This window comes from Brienomyrus brachyistius, chromosome 7 (genome assembly GCF_023856365.1).
Source record: "Brienomyrus brachyistius isolate T26 chromosome 7, BBRACH_0.4, whole genome shotgun sequence".
In the NCBI taxonomy this organism is placed as follows: Eukaryota; Metazoa; Chordata; class Actinopteri; order Osteoglossiformes; family Mormyridae; genus Brienomyrus; species Brienomyrus brachyistius.
Window position 1 is genome coordinate 15,245,648 of NC_064539.1, and position 22,585 is coordinate 15,268,232.

Genomic DNA, 22,585 nt, shown 5'->3' on the forward strand with positions numbered 1-22,585 from the left:
AAACACATTTATGTTAAAAACTGGCCATTAAATGCTACGAAGACTCAAATCTTTTTCATTCTAAGGTTTTATGCAAAATAAATAAAAATGCAAAATACTCAAAACAGTTGATAAGTAATTGCTGCCCTGGTCTGTGAACTCACTATCCACAATTTGCAAGACGATTTTCCAATGTCATTTAAAAAAGGTATTGTTGCAGAATCCAGTTACTGTATGTTCTACAAACACCATACAAAGTCTCCTGTGTGGTGCTGAAGAAGATTTAATTTTAGCTGAAAGCACATGGTGTGCATGTTTGCCCTTTAAAAGCACATGTCAACGGGAACGTCACACATCAAGTTTGCTTATTTTTTATTTCCCAGTTCACATATCATCTTTTCTGGCTGTTTGAAACAGCAGTTTTATCCGTACACAAGTCAGATGTTCACATTAGACAGCAGCTGACAGTGAGGGGCTTAGGGGCTCAGTGATGACATTACTGCACACTACTCAGGTTCTGCAGGTATAAACAAATGTTTCCTGTATTCTAGCTTTTAGAATATGTTTTTATTATGTTCCTTTGTGGTATGACTGAAATTCCCCAAGTTTTGGTGTACATCATCTTAGAAGTGTAGAATTATCCATAATGGGGATGCTAATTAAAACATTTCTACAGTGATTTGTGATTTCCTATGTTTGTAGAAAATGTCTCCACTTTCGTGTCTTTCTCACATGTATACACAATGCTTACCCATTATATTGCCACCCATTTAATGCAGCTCTTCTTGAATTTTGGAAAAAGTTCTTTCTTGGCTTTAAGTGTGAAACATAAGGCACAACCTCCGCAGAACCACCAAAAGATTCAAATGGTAAGCAGTAGGTGGAATATCCTTTTTAAATCCCATAGAAGGACAGCAAAGTAATAGCATTTGGTATCAAGTAAGGTTTTAATAATATGGGTAAAATTATTTTATTTGCGAAAGCATTCCTCTGCACACCCACACAATCTTCATCCCAGGCGCTTTCTCCCTCGCTCTCTTCCCTTCATATCTCTCTTTCGCTTTTGCTTAACTTGAATTTCCCACGCTGACCGATGTCATTTCCGTTTTCAGCACCCTGACTAGCTCCAGCTGTCCTAAATTCGTAACGCTTCGGCTGTGCGCTGCTTATTGCGAGGCAAAGTTTTTTCGTGAAAAAAAGCAAAGATAAAATATATGTGAACTGATTTATTTAGCGGATGAGCAGTTAGGAAAAGGACAAGAAGCGAAGCATAGACGTCGAGAAGCTGGGGTGCAATAAATATGCAAATCGACGGCTTGGTAAAGCAGATGTATCGCTCTGCTTTATTTTGGTGCTAAAAGGTAACAGAGAAATATCAAGAAGACGAGGGATCTGTGAAGACAACAGTACAGAGCGGCAAGAGTGATCGCGCTGCATGTGAAGGCGCTGCTCCATTCCTTGGAAGCGAGAAATGAAGCCTGCAAACAAGCTTCTGAGTCTCACCCTTCTCGTCTTGATGGGCACAGAACTCACCCAAGTAGGTTTTACATCGCCATCTTCTCTATTTAAATTGCATATTATATTTCATACCCCTGAAATGATAAACTTGCACAAGACAACTAAGGTTGCCGTGAGAAGTACATTCCTTTTTCTCCTGTCCATGCGTGGGATTTTGTATTACTAAGGCATGACTTGTACCCAGCGTGTGCAGATAATGACATGTGCCACTGACTGATACAAATGGTATCCACTAAAGCGCTTAGTCCGCTAAGAAATTAAGAAAAAAACTCAATTTAACATGTCGTCGAGATGCAGAGCTTTGGGGAGTTGTATTTTTATAATTACTCTTTATATTATAGAGGTCCCGTTAATTGTTTAATCCACGGCGCTAAGTGGGACAGCACTTAATGTATGATGTTTCTGTGATGCGAAACCATGTAAAGCAATTTCAATTTGAATTGTAACGCCGAAATATCAGAATACTGTCACCATGTGCTTGTTCTTGTATTGTAACTTGATAGGATGGCGATTGACGCTTAGTCTAACATTAAAGTGCAGTTCTCCCATTGTGTTTGAACTGCAGACTGAGATGCACCTGCCTTCTTTTGGTTTTGCGTGGAGTCACCAGGAGAGAAGTAACAACTATTCTCTGATTTTACATGGACTAATTCCAGTTTAGGCACTGAACACACCTTTTCACACCAAAGTAATCATTTACGTCGTACCAGCATAAATAGGTAGCCCATTTGGACTGCGCTTTTCAGATACTAAAATCGGCGATCCTGTTAATGGCTTTAAATGTGCTTTGTCGCTGGAGACAGATACACATTTTCTAAATGGATGCTGCATAATTAATAAATAACGAAAAGCCCCGTGCATGATTTCACGTGGCTACCTTGTGTGTCAAAATAACTTAGTGAAATGTACTGAAACACGATAACAATAGCTCTTCATGCCGGGCAATCTGTTTCAAAATAGATACGTTGTAGCTGTGAGTCACATGTTCGTACTTGATGTGTTAAGTATTGCATTAGGGAAGATAATGGTCCGTATCTGATTTGATCCATCTTTAATGAAGGAGAAACCATTACTGTTGACCTTTTATGTTGGTTATAAAAATAATAGGTGGAAGTTGAAATATGTGCAATAAGAAGGTGGAGAAATTTTACATTGAGATTGTACACAGGATTCCTGACATTCCCAAGCTTATACCGGCTAATAATTATTATTATTATTATTATTATTATTATTATCATTATTATTATCCTAACCTGTGACATCACTGTCTGAAACAGGAGCATCTTTGTCTCAGGCAGGGAGGCCCTGTAACAGATGGTGAAGTCCGCTCAGTACATTATTAAATCTAGTATTTCTCCCATTGCAGATGTTTGTATTCTTTTGTATTTATTCTATTTTAATTGGTACCTATTGCTGTATTTATTGTGTGTGTGTGTGTGTGTGTTGTATTTACTGTATGTTTTATTTAATCCTTAAGAATGTTCAATATAAAATTAATTTTTTTTTTTTTGCATGTTGTATTTATTGGTTGTATCTCTTCCCATCTGTTTTGTCCATGTCATGTACTGCCCTGTTCTTCCAAAATAACTATATTTTCATCTTCTGTATAACAAAACTGATACTTTGACTTTAAATAATAATAATCCGTATGAAGCTGTAGGTCAATCTAAGATCCACCTTTACATTTAAATAACCCTTCTAATTGCCGCAGTTCTCAAGTCCGACAACAGATCATTTTTATTTATGTACACATTTCACATGCATAAAATGTCCTAAATACTGTATCCTCATTGTAAACAGAACACTTTTAAATGGAATTGGCAGAAATTGGTGAGTTGTGTCCAATGATACTTTTAGCTTAAGTGTTTTACATTCTGCCTCAGACCTTACATGTCCTTCTTCACTGTTTGTGGATTGCAGCCTTGGATGACGATTGTGCTGAGAGTACAACATACAATTCAGCATTGAGCCCTTAAAGCACACTGTGAAATACCGTGGTTTCGGGGTTTAGAGTGTGTGGGCAGGGCTGTGCTTTGTTATTCATTTACTTGTTTACTCGTCTCTCACACACGGTTCTTGAACAGTTGCCATGTTAAAAAGTCAGAGTTAACGTTCTTCATAAAGTAACTTGTATGTATTTAACTAAGCTGCAGAGTATAACATAGATGTTTGCTACGTGTGTGTGTGTGTGTCGCATGCAGTGTGTGTCTGAATCAATCCAAGGTCCTTAGTAGTTTGATGTTTCATCAAGAGGATCCATACACATTTAACATAAAATCAACAAGATTAAGTTTGTCTGCCTGTTTATTACTTATTTGTTTGTTTCCCATAAACATCAACCATTTATTAGGTACCTGATTAAACTAAAGACACGAAAGTTCCTGATTTTATCTAGTGGTTTATTTCTTTTATAAATGAATGGACTGTGTAAGCTGATGGTTGTACATGTAACTAGAGTTGTTTTATTTTCTATTTTATTGTTGTTATGATTACTTTTACTGTTTTTGAAATATGAAAATTACAGTAGATTATTACAGTAGATTATTATTAGTATAACAATTAAAATAAGTACAATAGTATAGGATGTGATTGCTGGCTTTTTCATTAAAATTGAAATTCTTTAATTGTTTCGTCCTAGAATGTCTGTGCCAGTTACAGAGGTTAAGAGGACATGCACTGCATTGCAGAGCTTTGCTTTAATAAAAGTACGAGGAAAATCTAAAGTTTAGTCTCTAGCTTAAACTAAGCATTGTCACAAATTGCTGAATCATTAGACGTCTTTCTTAATGCAGCAACGTAAGTGTTTCCTAATTCAGTATAGAGAAGGAGATGTTCCAAAAAGCTCTTCTTATTGAGGTGTCAGACATGAAGGGAAGCTGTGGACTGGCATGCATACTGATGTGACTGGACACACGTGGATAGGTGTGGAGATAATGGTCAAGTTGCACATGGGGCACAGTCCAGCTGCTTGATCCTTTTTTAAGAAGCATGAGAAGTCCTCCTGGCAAACCTTTTATTATGCATAAATTCTGTGCTAACAGTCCAGGTTTTCAACGTCCTGCATTGCAAAGGAGAATTACAATTAAATGGCAGGTGGAGCCATCGAGGTAGAATGAATATTGCTGAAAGGTTTCCAGGGACTTGTTTGAAGTAATACATTTTTATTCCTTTTTGCTTTCAGTTATTATTTATTTATTTCAGGGACTATGTATCAGGTTTCATTTTATTTCAGGATGACACAGGGCTGTGTTCTGGAGTTTACTAAAGGCCGACTGCAGAATGAAGGCAGAACAGTGCTTACTGAGGGCTCTGATTAAGAAATGATGCAGAATTAAGTATTCGTCTTATTAATAAAGCTGTGAGCCAAAGGCACACTTTCTCAAGAAAAGTGAATAGTCTCACAGATATTCCCCCTGAAAGACAGATTTTTAAATATTTCTCTAAGCCTTTGGCTCTTTTGACACATGATCAATAGTCAAGGCAACAGTCCTGTTTGGTGCTTGACTGAGGGGTAAAAAAACTAATTGTGGCTTTAGGGATTAAAAAAAAATGTCTTGTATCTCCGTAACCCGTTAATGTTTCTTTTTTCACAATTTCACAATATTTCCCAAGCAAACTGCTGCGTTTTTGGTCACATATTCCTAAAATGCGACGGACCTGTATTTAATTATTCAGCTCTCATTCTACAAACGCAGTATTGTAGTCTATATGTATCCTTCTGAGATCTAGAGTAATTAGTGACCATTTTGTAACTGTCTTTCTTTACTGTCGCTTTATGGATTGCAGAACCTGGATAAGGAGGCAGGTAATAAGATACCATGTGACACTGAGTCAGCAGAGCTCTGCAAAGCTTCTGCAGGCATGCAGCCTAGTTTCATGGCAGCTTTTGCCTGGCATCCCCCAGTTGCCAGCCGGCTTTGTAATTAAGAAATCTTCAAACATTGGATGCATATAATAGGTTCATATGCAATAAAGGATGCGCAGCTCTGTGCTGATTGAACACTGCTGTTTAATTTGATCTGACAGAAACTGACAGATACTTGTATCGGTGCCAGATTCCACACCGATATTGTAGCAAAAAAGTCAAGACAGGAGCAGCAGCGTCAGTAAATGCCTGCACTGTATCGATCGTATGTTGCACTATACAAAAGATTGATGGTGTTAGCAAGGGAGACCAAGACAACAGTTATGCTATGGCATATATATGGCATGATATATTCAGTTCAATTTATTTTTATATAGCGCCTTTCACAACAGAGTTGTTCCAAGGTGCTTTATATATGTGGGTGTTGTGATACATATATATATATATATTCCAATTCTATATGTGTCCTTCATCTATCAGAGTTGGAATAAAATGAATACAGAAGCATTTGGAGTTTTCCTCAGCTTTACCTCCTAGACCAGCAGTAACATTCTTAGAGTCTAGGTTGGGGCTTTTTGAGAGAAAAGTAAATTATGTTTTTACGTAACACAATATAGCATAAATGCAGCAACAGTCAGTGTAGAATCTTCATGTTCTTTGCATAGGTTTCCCTCCTGTTTCTTCTTGCTGTCCAAAAACATGCTATATATATTAATTAGTTTATCTGAGCCCTTGTGAGCACCTGCCTGCTGTCCTAAAGCACAGTGTTACCTGGGGTGGGCTCTGGACTGTGTTACCTGGGGCAGGCTCTTGATTAGGATAGCTGTGGTAGGCTCTCGACTGTGTTACCTGGGGCAGGCTCTTGATTAGGATAGCTGTGGTAGGCTCTCGACTGTGTTACCTGGGGCAGGCTCTTGATTAGGATAGCTGTGGTAGGCTCTCGACTGTGTTGCCTGGGGCAGGCTCTTGAAAAGGATAGCTGGGGTAGGCTCTCGACTGTGTTACCTGGAATAGGTTCTCTCACACCCTGTGAGATGAGCAGTCACAGAAAAGCAAGGACAAAACCCACTGTGATCACTCTAGCTCCTTCTACTGGACTGTGAGTAGAGTGCTTGTATGCTACATTCTTGGAAATTGTACTGTATACATACCTACAGTATGCAGTATGCAGTGTGCTGCATACATGCAGGACTTTTCATATTGTGTTGCTTAATTGAAAAAGGCCTATATCTATAGATAATAGTATTTTTAGTCTTTTAATTTAGAAGCTCCTGAAGCCTGGATGCAACGAGCTACAAGGAGCACAACACAGTCCTGCATCTTCTGGATGTACAACATGCTGCCAGTCATCCACTTCATTTATAATACGTTTGAGTTGAGGGGCTTTGCGTATGTCAGGAGGAATAGACACTGTCTACAGTAATAATTAGCTGGGTCTTCTTGGAGTGTGGAGACATATTTACGCCTGGTCCACTTGAGAGAGACAGTTAGACTTTGTTAAAAAAAGCACTATTAGATGTCAGCTAAATTCCTTTGTCATGCTGCTTGAAAAGTAAATTATATTCTGTATTCTAAGATCAGTTGGAGGGGAACATAGGTGGAGGTTGTGGATTCCTTACAGCAGGAGTATGTCAACGTCCGTGGACATCAGGGGCTGTTGTTTCTGACATAAAATGGTATTTATTTATGTCTGACGAATATATAGTATCTAATATATTATTCCATTATTCTTTGTTATGCGTTATATTATTATTTTATGCTGCACAGTCAGTTGATTTCTCAGGAATTATACATTAAAAGGCAATCATACTTCTGTCTAAGAACTAATGACATCTCGGCAACAGCTCTCAAGTTAAACAAGACGGCACATGCTAGTTTTGAGAAGCAGATGGGTTCATGGTTCTGAATGGAAGTTCCTCTTCTTAAGTCTGATGGCAATCGAGAGATAGAGAGTAACTAAACTGCTGCCTTGTTTGTCTCAGTTACTGCTTTCGGGTTAAAATGTTCTGTCTTGGAATTACTGTATGTGATTTGTTTGTGTATCACGCAGTTGCAGACATCACTGTCCCTCGCTGCACAGTGAACTTTCTCCCGCCTGTTGTATCTCTTAATTAAAACATTATTACAAAAGCGCTGTTCATTGTTGTGTTGTACACACCTATTACAGATGGCACCATATCTGAGATGATGAAGCGACTGAAACCTTGCCATCTTGTTCTTTAATTCTGTTTCTGTTTTGGTCCACTGATCCCTCACCCACTTAGAAACATCCATTAAACCCTAATTTGATTGACTTTTGCGTATTACCTATAAAATTACCTACAGCACAGAAAATAACAAACTGGGCTGGGTGCAGTGATTGCTGGTTACAGAATCATAAAGAAATTGGACTTAAAACTGTGTTTGAAGGCTATACTGAACCTCCCTATAAAATTACCTGAATTGCTTCAGTGGAGTGTAAAGTTCTAAAAGACTTTTTCTTAGTCGTTATGAATAAAACATTTGCTAAGTACTTGGTCCTAGAAGTCCTTTCAAACATGTTCATATTGGGTAGTGACAGATTAAAGCCAGTGACTGGGAGAGTGATGCCCTCGTCGGGACCCTGTGTGAGGCCGTTAACCTCAGAGTCATGTCATCGTCGGGACCCTGTTAGGCCGTTAACCTCAGCAACTCCTGGGACACTCAACTTCTTGTCTCATCCTCACTTGTATGCAGATTTGGACAAAAGCGTATTCTCTATACATGCCATGTAAATTGCCTTGGCCTTTTGTGGCGAGAGGATGGACAATTCTTTACTTATTAAAACAGCTTCAACGCGTCTTCTGAAAAGTTCTAGGGATTTCAATACATCAGATGTGGAGCGATTGGGGACTCGAGTAGATACATATTTGGTGTAATACCACGATTATCTGCAAGATGGCGATCGAGTTCTAAAAACGCAGACAATGAGGGAAAGCTGAACAGCGCGTTTCGGGTGGATTACGTGATTGCTCATAACTAGAGTCTCAGCCTTCGGACAAAACTCCTTGTATTAACATTATTATAATATAGGACCGCAATGAATTTCCTTTTCAGCTTGAAAAGGTCAAAGGGGCTATTTTTTAACAATGCAGTTCATTTTAATAAACAATGAACCTGTATTGTGCATTATAAGTCTTTTATCGTTATTGTTGTTGGGGTTTTGGTGGGCTGGAAAAGATTGCCAGCCAGTGAACTGTTACTTCTTAAGTGTTTTTTGGACTGTGTTGGAAGAAGCAAAAAAAGACAACTGAAGATATCCGACAATTGATTGTTAACGGCACGGGATGGGCGTTTCACGCGCACCGCCACCCTGACATCACGATCAGCTTCGCTGTATGGGACCAGGGTACCTCCTCCACTCCGAGCAGACGGCATTTAAACTCTGGCACATTCTCATTTAGCGTGACAAGCAGAGGCGGATTAAAGGGGGTTAACGAAAAAAGAAAAGGCTTACAGGACAAGAATTAGCAGAGGACGCCACGTACCGGAGTCAGTGCTCAATGAATATCTCGCAGACATCCAACTCCTCGCGCATGCTGCGGAGAAGTCACAGACTTCATTGATTATTTTAAATAACCGCGTTAAGCTGTATTTGCCATTCGAATAGCAGCAAAAATCTATATTTCCGTTCGGTGGTTTGCCGACATGAGTAGGATGAGAAGGATGGAAGTTGGGATGGAGGCGCCGCAGCACGCTCTTGCCGGCAGGATGAGGCGCTCCGAAGGCTCTCCGCTGAGACGCGTAGAATGAAGGTGTCCGCGACACGCCAAGCGCAGACATGTCCGTGCCTTTGCTCAAGATTGGGGTTGTGCTTAGCACCATGGCTATGATCACAAACTGGATGTCCCAGACGCTGCCCTCCTTGGTGGGGTTAAACACCACCAAGCTGATGGCGGCACCAGGAGGGATCCCAGATCGTAGTATCGGAGTAAGTTTGACACCGGGTTAGGTATCTTTTATTAGAACTTCATTGCATGTAAATATGTCATTATTATTATTATTATTATTATTATTATTATTACTGCTGTGATTCGTAATGGTAGTACTACTGTTATATGGTTGATTTTATCTTGATATTTTTGTCATTATTTGTTGCGTTCATCAAGAACTTTCAGAGCCTTGCCGTAATAAAAATATTTCTTAAAAGTGTCCTCCACTGACAGTCACTATCAAGCCGAAATGCTTAATAAGTTTTAGAATAATTATGCATTTCTGCGCAGGGTTTACAGTACGTTTGCGCTCAGAACAGAAGCTCTAGCTGCAGTCCAAGTACCCAAATAGCCAATGAAGGGAAGGCTAAAAGATGCAATACTGGGGCTAGTAGTATTGCTGGATCACATTCCGAGTGTCTGTGTCTCTGTGTCTGTGTGTGAGATCACCTCACCTTCTTAGTGCTTTTGAGAAGAACCATAGAAGCATATGAAACTCTTCCAGTTGAAATAATTGGTGTAATTATCATAAACATTCACCCAATTGAGACTTTACCCAGTGCTGTTTTGCAAATTTACAAATAAATGCTATTGGTCATTATTACTTACATCAAAATCAGATTTTTTTTTGGGGCTGAATATATATTTTATCAATTATTGTTTGTTGACAAAACATCTGTCCACTAGAGAAGATCTATATTCTCATTGCTGTAGTGCTCACCCAGCTGTACACAAGCATTTAAATACTAAGTATCATCTATGGTATTAAAAGAACAATCCAGTGTAATTCTTTATTAGTACAGCATAAATGCAATGTAGTGCTAATAAAATAATGCACTTAGTGTTAAAGAAAATGAATTCTAACACATTCTAAAGTTTATTCTTATATATCAATTAAGATAAACTGAATTTAAAAAAATCATTTGTGATATAAACAGAAAAACAACCCATTCTTGCAGTCATATTTGTGTTATGTGGGTGGTTTATTAATGCATTACCTGGATGGTGGGATTTCTGTGTTAAGATATTGAATTAGTCTTGACCTAAATGGCAAATGAGAATCCCCAGGACACCGGCCTACAGATACCAGAGCATCCGTTTAATTAAGTATAAAAAAACTTCATAGCTTGCCTCTATTCCTCTTTCCTCTGATTGATCTTGAAATTGTTGCATCACTGGTCTTCTGTTTGAAATCAATGAGACATGATTTTTAAATTCAGTCTGGTGTAGCGTTGTAATTAGTTTTGCATCATACTCTTAATTCTAACATTCAATGCTGCTAATTAGAATACATTTTATTTAGAATATTTAATTCATATGTCTGCCTATTTCCGTTGTATTTCATTTGAAAATTTGAGTAAACATGTCAAAGTTCTAGACCTCAGGTGCCGTAATTCTAATGGGAAAGATTGTAATCATGGTATATTGTGGGAATTATACCCAGTTACATACTTCAGATTTGGATGAGCATTTTTGCACCACATAATTTTATTTGCTACATAAATCTTTAATGAAAAACCGAATAGTCTCAGAACACAGCCAGTGTTTTTTTCTCCTATTTTCCACCTTTTTACTGCTGGGATAATCGATAAGTTGATTGCGCTTGTCTCTTCATTTGTCTGTCTGTATCCACTCTTCTCGCTGTGCCTTCGTCCTGTCTGTGCTCAGGTCCTGCCGACTAACCCCGAGGAGTCGTGGCAGGTGTACAGCTCAGCTCAGGACAGCGAGGGCCGCTGTATCTGCACCGTGGTGGCCCCACAGCAGGCGATGTGCTCGCGAGACGCCAGGACCAAACAGCTGCGGCAGCTGCTGGAGAAAGTGAGCCCTGTCAGACGGAAACTCCCAGCCGCCCTTGCGCCTCCCAGCCCGCTGACGTGATCTAAAGCTCATTAGTGCTGCAGCCTGTAATCCGCCAGCCACATTCATCCCCTCAGAGCTGCTACCTCGTTCCTCTCTTAGTTCCTACATGAATTCCCTGACATGCTCACAAGCTTCCCACCCCCCACCCCCCACCCCCCCGAGGACCACAAGCCACTTTTCTGAGCTGCTTCTCTAAAAAAGAGGCTCTTAATCTAAAGATATTAGCATTGTTATTAACAGTCCATTAAACGGCTTCATGTCTCCATCATGATGTTCCGTTTCTCTTTGATATTATTTATAATATTATATTTTACATGTGATGTGTGACATGTTGTAGCCAATTGTCAGATGTTTGCCAGAATTGTGTTGTCATTATTCATAGTCATTGCACGTCATTAAAAACAAGGCACATCCCAAACATAATTACCTGTCCATGGAGAGCACACATTGGAGGTGGTGCTTATGGGAGTGGTAGACAGTGGTATTTATGACGTTCTGTTCTGGCCTGTTTCAGGTGCAGAACATGACACAATCCATCCAGGTTCTGGACAAGCGGACACAGAGGGATCTGCAGTATGTAGAGAAGATGGAGATCCAGTTGCGTGGCTTGGAGACCAAATTCCAGCAGGTAGAAGAGAGCCACCGGCAGAACATTGCCAAGCAATACAAGGTGTGCCTCGCCGTCCCAGACCTCAAATGGTGACAGTGCAATAAACATGGCCAAACAATCCTGACCCACCAGAAGTAACATTCTTGCTTACCAAATTTTGAAAAATTTTATTGATATGGAAATTATAATATTTTTAAGACTTTTTGAAAATGTTGCTTCATACTGCTGACTCTGGCCTTAGACTAGTGATTTATCAGGTCAAGGCTATGAGAGTGCGCCCAATATGCAGTGATCATTTTAACAAGCTCAGACTATGCTAATGCTAATTACTGAAGCGTGATACGTCATGGCTGGTGGGATACAAATGTTACGATAAATTCTGTAGTATGTGGCAACATAAAGCAACAATTGGAACTGGGAATCTAGAGGTTGCCTTTAAAAAGAAGGCATAAATAACATGCAAATTCTTTACTGGTTACTTATGAAGCTGTTTCATAATCGGTTGGATTGACTGTCTAATGTTAAGTGCATGATCATCGTTTTTTGTGCAGAAATGTGCAACCCACTGCAGGTCACTCTTCATGCTACAGCTAACTACGATGTATCATACAAAACCCCAATAAATCATATAGTATTTCTAAAATTTTAATTGGCCATGCATTCATTGTGGATTGTAATTATAAGGATCAGTAAAAGCCTTACTGTTCTTCTTGTTAATGGGGATGTTGCACATCTCAGCAGACCTCTGTGGTACTCTGCATGCTGTCGGCATTCCCCTGATCGCGGGTCGTGGCGTCTCACAAGTGGGAGCGTCCTGCATCCGGGGACTGTGCACATGTTCATTTGTTGTGAATCTACCTGTGTACTAGACAGGCTAGCAAGCTAGATTCCTGAACAGTATCTCATCTTCTTGCTTGCAGGGCTAACTTTACGAAATGTTATCAATGCTGCAGAGACGGAAGAGGCAGTTCTGTCCAATGTTACCCTGAACGGGCCCCTGACTTTTTCGCATCATGCCATTTATTTGAATTTAGCACCTTTTATCACTAAGGACACCTGATCACCAGTGCGCTCGTCCTGCATGTGACTGTGAAAGCATTCATTAAATAGCATTTTTACACATTTAAGTTTTGTTCTTTCTTCTGTTTTGTCTATGGTACTAAAACAACAATACAGACCACTTTGTGTGTGATATTAAAGCATGTAAACCCTAAGATGTTGCATTTTAAATATGAAAATAAAGTGCTTTCCCAATTGTATTTCGTACGACTTGTAAATTTGTCTCATTCTTCATTCACTGTAGGGAGGCAGTCAGGCCAGGGTCAGGCAGGTGTTGGGCAGGAATTTTCACGCATGACACTGAACCAAGCTTATTTTAACCTTTCAGGCAATAAAAGCGAAAATGGAGGAACTTAGGCCATTGATACCAGTGTTGGAGGAGTACAAGGCCGATGCAAAATTGGTATTACAGTTTAAGGAGGAAGTCCAGAATCTGACGTCAGTTCTAAACCAACTTCAGGAAGAAATGGGAGCCTATGACTACAAGGAGCTACAGAACAGAGTGTCAAATCTCGAGGACAGGCTCCGAGCATGCATGCAAAAATTAGGTAGGCTCAGAGAAGGCAGAACCTGCCACCCTCGTCATGCCCCAGAGTCCAACCTAAAGTGCCCCCACCCTCACACCCCAAGTGGCGGCTGCCTTTCCCGCCCTTTTGAGTACTGGCATTTGAAAGGCTTACAATATATCATCACATAGGACCTGTTTTCTTTAAATAATGTTCACCCCATAAAGCACTCAATGTTTTCAGTGTTTTTCAAAATTATTTTTGTAAACAGTGCTCTACTTGGCTGCACTAAACACATTATTGCTTGTCAAATGCTTTATCTCTTTATCTCAGGAAGGCATTCCTTACTTGTACTTCTTGTTTATGGAATTTTTAGTTATGTCCTATTGAATTTTTACATGTAACATATTCCTAGCAGTGATGCAATGTTATTATCAAAGTACATACAGTAAAACACCAATTCATTTTTAAAGCTGACATTAATTAATCTGACGACGCAAATAAGACATAAATGGAGCGTAATAAAAGTCCCCTTCCATGTTTTATACCAATGAAGCATTACCCTTATCCAGTTCATTTTGACCAATCAATATCCCCTGGTGAAAGACTTGTTATGTAGTTTAAAAATGGATGTATACTGAGCATGACTGACGTTCTTGTAACTTCTGTATAATGGGTGGGAGGAATCAGCAGTGAGTATAATTTGCACATGACATGATGTAGAGAAATCACACTACATCAGTGTTCCAGTTCCCATTCCAAACAATCCCCTCAGTTCTGATTGGCTCTTTTCTTTCAGCTGAGCTTATGGATTTTTTTTGTAGCCCTTAAGTCTGCTGGCTTTCTGGGAAATAAATTTTAGGGTTGTTGATGCTGTTGCAGTCCTATATGAGGAAATTGGTCTTCTCTGAGATCACAGAAAGGATCTAAGCGTGATCCTGCTTACCGGAGCGAAAGAGCAGAGAGTCGCAGTGAAAGTGTCCATTTCCTCTGCTATTTCACCACATGCCTAAATTACGGGAATAATTTCACTGGGTATTTTCAGTATATACACTGAAAGAAGAGTTACTTCCTATGAGACATTAAAATGCTTTCAGTGCAAAGAGGCTGACTAACAGAACAGTTAATACATCACAAGCAATGGCGTGGACAATACAAGAGATTTTTATAAATCGATAGGGATTGACATGTTATCGTTAAATTATAACATATTACAGTAACCTACCATATATAACACCATTTTTGAAGGACTACAAAGTATCATCAGAACAGCCAAAACAAGAGAAAAAAAATACCTCCTTAAAACAAAAATTCACAGGGGCTTTTCGTTGTAGAATAACCTAATGAGCCCGAGTTATTGTATAATAACAACAGGTATTTACTGTGGACCCATCAATAAGAAAACAAATAACCAAGCAACTAATTATCTGCTAGATAACAAAGTACAATACTGTATTAGAGCCTTCTTTTAAAGTTAGTATAATTAAACATCTTTGAAGTATTTTAAAGAACTCAAAATTTGAAAAGAAAATTAACAGCCTGTCCAGGGAAAATGATTGCAAGATGGACTGACGAAATTAAGACATAGACCTTTATTTGCTTTTCTTTATAATGAGGCACTCAAGAAAAAGGATGAAAACACGCCAGTAAAGGGGAAATAGTCAGAGAATTGCTGATTTAATTTACACTTCCCGACTCTAGTATATAATCGCATTTTATAAGCACTGTACTGATCCCTGAAGAATAGTCTGTGGGGTTCTATTTGCTGAGCATGTGACAGTCCGCAGAGCATTGTGGATGTAATTGAATTCCCTGCTCCAGGCATATGGAGATTAGGGAGCAATTCATGTCGGAACTGGGGATTGTCCGTATTGGCGAGACGAACACAGGAAATGGTTCACAGAAGGGCAATACAGCAGGACAGCAGAGATGAATAAATGAGAGGAATCGCACATCATTAGCAGAGCAGAAAGCACACAGAAATCCATGCCATTTTCTGCATGAAAAGGCTGCATTTTCAGGGCACGCATGCAATTACACGTTGTTATTATGTGTTACATTTTGGCTGGAGGTGAACTATATGCGAGTATAGATTCAGCAGGCAGTCACCGGAAATGTCGGGAAGATGTGTGGTGCTCCAAAACACTGCAGCTACAGTACATACAGACATTAATGTCTGCTAAAAGCATGCATAGGGACACAGCTAATAGTGCGATGAAGAGCGGATGTGCGAGGGCAGGAGGGGATGGGGGGAGAATTCAGGGCCAGGACACTCTCAACCGAAACCCAGAGAGCACTGTAATGTACATACACACAACACTGCATTATACTCAAAGTGCAATCTTTCATACATATATACGTTTATTGAAATTTTTTACTGAAATGGTGCAACACTGTGCATGTTTTGTTTGTTTGTTTGTTTCAAGAAGGGGGGGATGTATAACTATGTGTTCACCCTTTCAGCTTGTGGGAAGTTAACAGGAATAAGCGAACCTATTACAATTAAAACATCTGGATCGAGGTTCGGCTCCTGGATGACCGATCCCATGGCACCTGAAGGAGATACCAGGGTAAATGTGGACTGCAAACCATTTGGTCACAAACATATTGAAAAGTGCACATGCAATGTCAATCACTAGTTACAAATGTTTAAACTGAGCCTGTGTTTTTTGCAGTCATGTATTGCAGATATTTTGTGCACAGGAGTCTATAAATATTTCACATCTTCATGCGCTACTGTTTTAAATTCAGCAGGAGCGACACAGCAGGATTGTTAGATCACTGAACTGGGTGTGCATTGTGTATATAAGTATGTACATGCAATGTGCATTTAAAAAGTGTGGGAAACATTCGGACAGGAATCTGTAGTGTCACCAGTTTCCATTTAATATTCAGCAAAAATCAAATACCTTTTTGGAGCTGTATCAAGTTGCAAGAAGATCTGATTTCACACTAACATTACAGTTTGTGCGACTTAGTCATAGATAGCCTGCTTTAACATTTGAGAATCTACTTTCAAAAAGGTTTTAGCTTAATTAGGGTTCAAGATTTATAAAAAGTAATAATTACATTTCCTTGAATTCAATTATCCTTATCTGAGAGCAGCAGACTGTCCAAGGTTTATATACAGAGTGACAGTGGGCTACGTGATAAAATAACAAGAGAAGGTCACCACACAAAGACTGAGTTCTTCTGCAAAGTCATTTAGTTTTTCTTATGATATAAAGTCAATTCAAAGCTGCCGAAAAGTTTTTGGGTGACTTGTTAAGCTGGTATTCCTTGTTTTTCTGCACTAGGTGTGGTACATGGATGGCTACCACAACAACCGCTTTGTGCGGGAATACAGGTCCTTTCAAGACTTTATGACAGGCGATAATTTCACTTCCCATCGCCTCCCTCATCCCTGGTCTGGTACAGGCCAGGTGGTCTACAATGGCTCCATCTACTTCAACAAGTTCCAAAGTCATATCATTATCAAGTTTGACTTCAAGACCTCCATGATGAGCAAGTCCCGCCCCCTGGAATATGCCGGTTTCAATAACATGTACCACTACGCGTGGGGCGGCCACTCAGATATCGACTTAATGGTGGACGAGGGAGGCTTGTGGGCTGTGTATGCGACCAATCAGAATGCTGGGAACATCGTCATCAGCAAGTTGAACCCCAACACGCTACAGATTATTAAAAGCTGGAGCACCGATCACCCAAAGAGGAGCGCTGGGGAGGCCTTCATGATCTGTGGGACACTGTACGTCACCAATGGATACGCCGGGGGGACCAAAGTCTACTATGCCTTCAACACAAACTCCTCCACCTATGAGTATATTGACATAGCTTTACAGAACAAATACTCCCACCTCTCAATGCTGGACTACAATCCCAGGGACAGGGCCCTGTATGCATGGAACAATGGGCATCAGGTACTCTATAACGTCACTCTGTACCACGTCATCCGCTCCGAGGAGCTGTAAGAGCAGATGTCAGATGCGGTGGCAGCTGACGCTTATAGTGGATGACTGCCATGATGAAGAAACCAAGAAAATATCTGTTTGCAAAAAAAAACAAAAAAAAAGATGTGTTAAAGGGACTGTCGCTAGAAGGTCGGATATACAATATACCATTTTTGAAAACAAATTCAACCACATGAGGAACTGGTGGTGAAATTGGTATCTGGCATTTGCTCAAAAGAAAACCTTGATAATGAATGGAAATCGGTATACAGATTAGCGGAGAACCATGTGAACTGTATAAGCAGAACCAAGGTTCATAGGACTGCTGAATCTGTACATCAGTACCGAATCCATTCATATCATTTATAACAATAAAACGAAGAAAAAAAGAAAATTATGATGGAAATGGCCCGTCTAAGATGCTTGTTTAGTGGTTGTAGTATGGATTTATGGATTTATGGATTTTTTCTTATTGCATGGGAAATTTATATCATCATAACTCTGTTGTTCTTAATATTTCTGCTGTATGATGCGGTTAAGCTGCAGGGGTTAGTTTCAGGGCCAGTGGGACTAACATATATGAACATGGTCATTCTGAGTTTTTTTATATAATACCGACATAACCATCTGCACAGGGAATTAATGATGCATCCTATCTATGTTCAGTCAGATTATGCAGAAAGGCCCTGTTTGGGTCATACATCCATTCAGCCTTCAGGAATGGGGACTTCACAAGACTTTTCTGTAGAATAGTAATCTACCTTTCCATATCTCCATAAAGATCTGCATCTCCATTTGTATTTGGAAATGTCTTGAGTGAAATGGAGTAATTCAGTTCAGGTTCTGAATGCACCTTTTCAAGTTATATTGAATTCAATCTATCTGCTGGAAATAGGCATTTTTTAATGCATAAATTATACACACTGATATTGAACTCCATATTCATCTAATCGGTTTTGTTAAATTTCAATACAAGCAATCGTATTGTTTTTGGATATGTGTGGACTATGTGTAGTCTTCACTGAGTAGTGGATTTTGTAATTTAACAATATCCTTTATTAATTATCCCATAATTTTCTGTTATGCATGTTATCTGCACTGGAAGAATTATACAAGGTATTACTGTCTGCCAAACATATTTATTCTTGGGAAGTACGTGTGACACATTATCCAAGGCTGACTCTAGCTTAAATTCCCTTACACACATAAGCTAAATCCCAATTTAAATTATTTAAATTTCTTTAAAATTTTGTTTAATACGTACACATGCTGCACCAAAGCAGTTCAGAAATTTAAACGCTTAATAAATATTAATAATGCAATTAACTTATTCAGGACCTTACTGGCCCTGCATGATCTAATGCCATTACAAATCAGAGCAGGCATGTTGAGCCTCTCAATAATTCATAGAAAATTAAACTATGGATTTAAGTATAATACTTCTGTTACACGAAAATAGCCTTGCATTTTTGTTCCCAAAATCAATATATTTGGCACATCATATTAAAAAACATCTTTCTTGGACATCCAGTAGATAGAAGAATAATTTTGCCAAAAGCGACAAGATTCAGGGACAGTAACTTTACGTTTTGCATTTACATCGGCAAGTTTATGTCATCCTTCATGAACATTGCCTTATTTCAAAAAGATTTACGGCAAAATTGTACTTGTTTGATGACATCTGTATTGTTCATTTTAAAGTGAAGGGGCATTCAGAGTTTCTCTCAAAACTGATCATTTGTCCATAGTAGGAACAATTATTCATTAATTTGTGCATCGGAACAGATTACAATGAAGATTTGTCTACTAGTCTGTCTGCAGCAGTATTGTGTACATTCTCTGTTAACGACATTTAATCTCATTGGGCATAATGACTGACCAATAACACAGTGTACATATATTCATCACACATATACACTGCATTTGGATATACATTGCATCAAACACCTTTTGAATAATTAAAGAATATGAAAATGTACTGTTATAACCAGGTGGTCTTAAACGTTTGTTTCAATATCCAGCATATCAGTCTAAGTAGCATCTAATACCTTTAATTTAATTGTCAGTCATACTGTAGATAATGTCTTATCGAGAGCATAACTGCCAAATGATGGGAATTATACTCGTTATGTACATTCCTTTAGTTCCAAGATACGGCTACTTAATACAACAAAGCTATTTTAGTTCTAAAATATGTAAATACCATAATGCTTCAGAAGGCACAAGAGTATGAAAACAGTAATGAAAGTATTTGCAATAATGTGCAAATATCCATGCATATTTTTTCACAGACTGTTATGCGTGTGATTTTTGTTATTTACTGCTTAGTCTTGGTTAGACATTGATCTTTATCTGTCAAGATGGAAGGGTTGCATTGTTCTGGTTTGGTAATTACCTAGAAATATCGAGACTTTCCTATCAAAGTACTATTAGTTCTGTAACTAACTGGTTTTAGACTTGATGGGCAGAAAAGTAGCCCAGCAATGTAAATAGTTCATACTTTACATTATATGTAAGCTGTTTTAATTACTGTGCATCATATCACAACTGGGTGACACAAATTATTCTTTCTATAATTTGAAAAATAATCAAGTGAATTTGAAAATATGGAAAAAGGTCCATGGCTCATGTTGACAAATGACTTTCAATGTAATTAAATGGGTTTCATGGACTCCAAAACAGTATTCTGTATTATTCCAGGCAGTTCAGCTTTCTCACGGATTTATTGGAGCAGATGTCATCCAAATTTACATATATCTCTACATTTTAAAACTATTTTTGCTTGGTATTAGTGTTGAAAAGTAGTGTTGTTAAATGTCTGTAATTATTAGAAATACAATAGAACATCCGGGTAGCATGGCTTAGAAAAATATAGATTTTTTTGTTTATTTAATATATGTTACTTTTATGTAGTTATTTTTATTGGTTTATTGCACTGAATTTGAGAAACAATAAACGTAAATATATGCACTATAAATGTGTCTGATACTATTTTCTCACTGAAAACTACTTGAACAAAAAGGGCTGAATCTTAATTGGTCTATATAAAGTACATCTGTGAAAGTAAGAGGGGCAGCGGTTCTGAGTGACCCTATACTGTTACATGGAAAATGAAATTCAATTTTTAGAAGGCACACAGGTATAAAAATTCAATTACAAGCCTGTGCACCTTTTAAAATTATTTACTGTGTGTTTGTGTGATTGCGTGTGTGTGTGTTTATATGAGTGTGTGTGACTGCTGCCTCGTGTCTCCTGTTTCCCGGCATAAGTACAAAAACACCATGTCCCTGTACTAGATAAGGAGTATGGAAGATGGACTGATGATATGAAGTTCTGCATAAAAACAACATTTGGCCTCCTATTTCCCCTATGATTCCTCTCCTGTATGTTTTTGTCCTTTTCAGAGAATCAGCCATATGAATTTGAACGGCTCTGGCATTGAATTGTGATCTGAGATGAATACAAACAGCTAGTTGTACGACTTGATATTGTCCCTCTGTAGTCCTCCATATATAAGCAACACCTGCAGTATTAGTTTCAATTTGCTCCCCTTCATAAATTCCTATATCACTGTGTCAGGGTCAGCATAGTGTATCATTTGGGAAATATTTATTCAACGTAAGAAATTCTGCTGGAAGAGCAGCTCAAGATCTCTCAGTGTGTCTTGCTGCCTGAAGATGTGGCCAATATCCATCCATCTATCTTCCAACTGCTTATCTCAGGCAAAATAGACCGCAAAGCTTGGGGAAATCTGGGACACCACATGGCACATATATACACACTCTGCGCACACACTACAGGCAGTTTAGGGACATGCAGTGTGACTCCACACACACAGAGCAGGTGGGAGTGAGATCCTCAGGTATGAGGTGACACCACCTACTGAGTCTCCCTGCCATCCGTCTGTAGTGTCCATGATTAAATTAGTTACTTTTGTCATGGTTCTTAAATGACAGCTCATTGTGACATAAATCATACATCATCATGTGTGGGTCTAACTTCACAGTGGCCTGTAACGGAAATTAATTTGGGGGGGGGTTCCCTTCAGTACATTTCAACAAAATGCAGGAGGGGGAGGTCTCTCTAGACTTCTGGGCCCCCTTATGTCTATCGGGCCCCAGCCAGATGTCTAGTTGACTTACGCCTTGATCCAGCCAGCCTGGTATACTATGTATCTTGACGTTTCAATTTGAGTGCCCTAATTTTCTGTGTAAGTGGTACCAAACGTTTTCAGCTGAGAAACAATCTATGTTCTTCTCATCACTGTAGCTGTCTTTTCCCTAAACTCCCCAGCAGTTAAAAAGAACATAAGGTCAGCAATCCAGAAGATCTTTAATCCCTCTCTCTGCAGTTAGATGGAAGGCAATTAGGAGCAGGCAGAAAAAAATGCTTGGTTATATGGACTAGATAATACCAATCCATGTATGACCTTGAGTGGGAGGTGGATCTCTTCTTAATAGAACAAAATATGGGTGATATTTTTTAAAAACTGGATATTGTAGCTTGATGCAAACAGGTGCAAGCCCACATCTATACTGATACAGATTTAGATAATAATGTATACTTATCAACATGAAAAGTGATTATATCACAGTATATGGACAAATTAGTTTTAAAAACTTCACATGGATAAAGCCTCTGCCTCCACACACACACACACACACACACACACACACACACTCTGAGCAGGTTAGAGACACATATTCACTTGTATGGTTTTTGCACTGTGGCAGGAAACTGGAGTACCCACTGGAACATAAGGAGAACATGCACTCCACACACAGCTGGAGCTAAGAACTGAAACATTAACCACAGAGGTGTGAGGCAAAGTCAAAGTTACACGTAATTAATCTTGGCTGGTTTGCAGTATTATAAAATGCAAATGAGGTATCCCCACCGGAGCTTTCACCTTCATTATAGTATTATAAAGCTGAGATTAGTGCAGCACTTGAGATATAGTATTAAATGTGATTAGAACGCCATATAATAATATAAATGAAAAAATATCTTACAGCATCTTTAGTTGAATATATTTGGGCATTAAATGAAATGGTATGGTATTATTGTAATAAGTTACCTAACTCTTAAAGGCCAGTTAATGACAAGATATTAGGGCTACAGGGAGCCCATTATGGTGTGTCATTAGATAAAGGGAAATGAGGAGCAGCAAATGGTGAGAGTAGGATCCCTGAAAGGCAGTACGACACTGCAGTGCAGTGCAGTGCAGTGCCCAGTCTCTCCTTTGCTGCCAGTGTTGCTCTCTATTATATTTCACTCCTGTATCAACT

The 22,585-nt window shown here is 38.9% G+C and overlaps 1 protein-coding gene across 2 annotated transcripts; it reads left to right on the forward strand.

The window, feature by feature from the left end:
• The first annotated feature begins 1,052 nt into the window (after positions 1-1,052).
• On the forward strand, positions 1,053-20,274 carry LOC125745741 (noelin-like). Of its 2 annotated transcripts, none has more exons than XM_049018900.1 (6): positions 1,053-1,516; positions 10,981-11,130; positions 11,687-11,842; positions 13,170-13,389; positions 15,811-15,917; positions 16,644-20,274. In XM_049018900.1, the coding sequence occupies exons 1-6, from the start codon at positions 1,451-1,453 to the stop codon at positions 17,316-17,318; spliced, it is 1,374 nt and encodes a 457-aa protein (XP_048874857.1). In that variant the 5' UTR covers positions 1,053-1,450; the 3' UTR covers positions 17,319-20,274. The 2 variants fall into 2 exon arrangements, with proteins under 2 accessions (XP_048874857.1, XP_048874856.1); XM_049018899.1 differs by lacking the exon at positions 1,053-1,516 and adding an exon at positions 7,880-9,311.
• Positions 20,275-22,585: the final 2,311 nt, after the last annotated feature.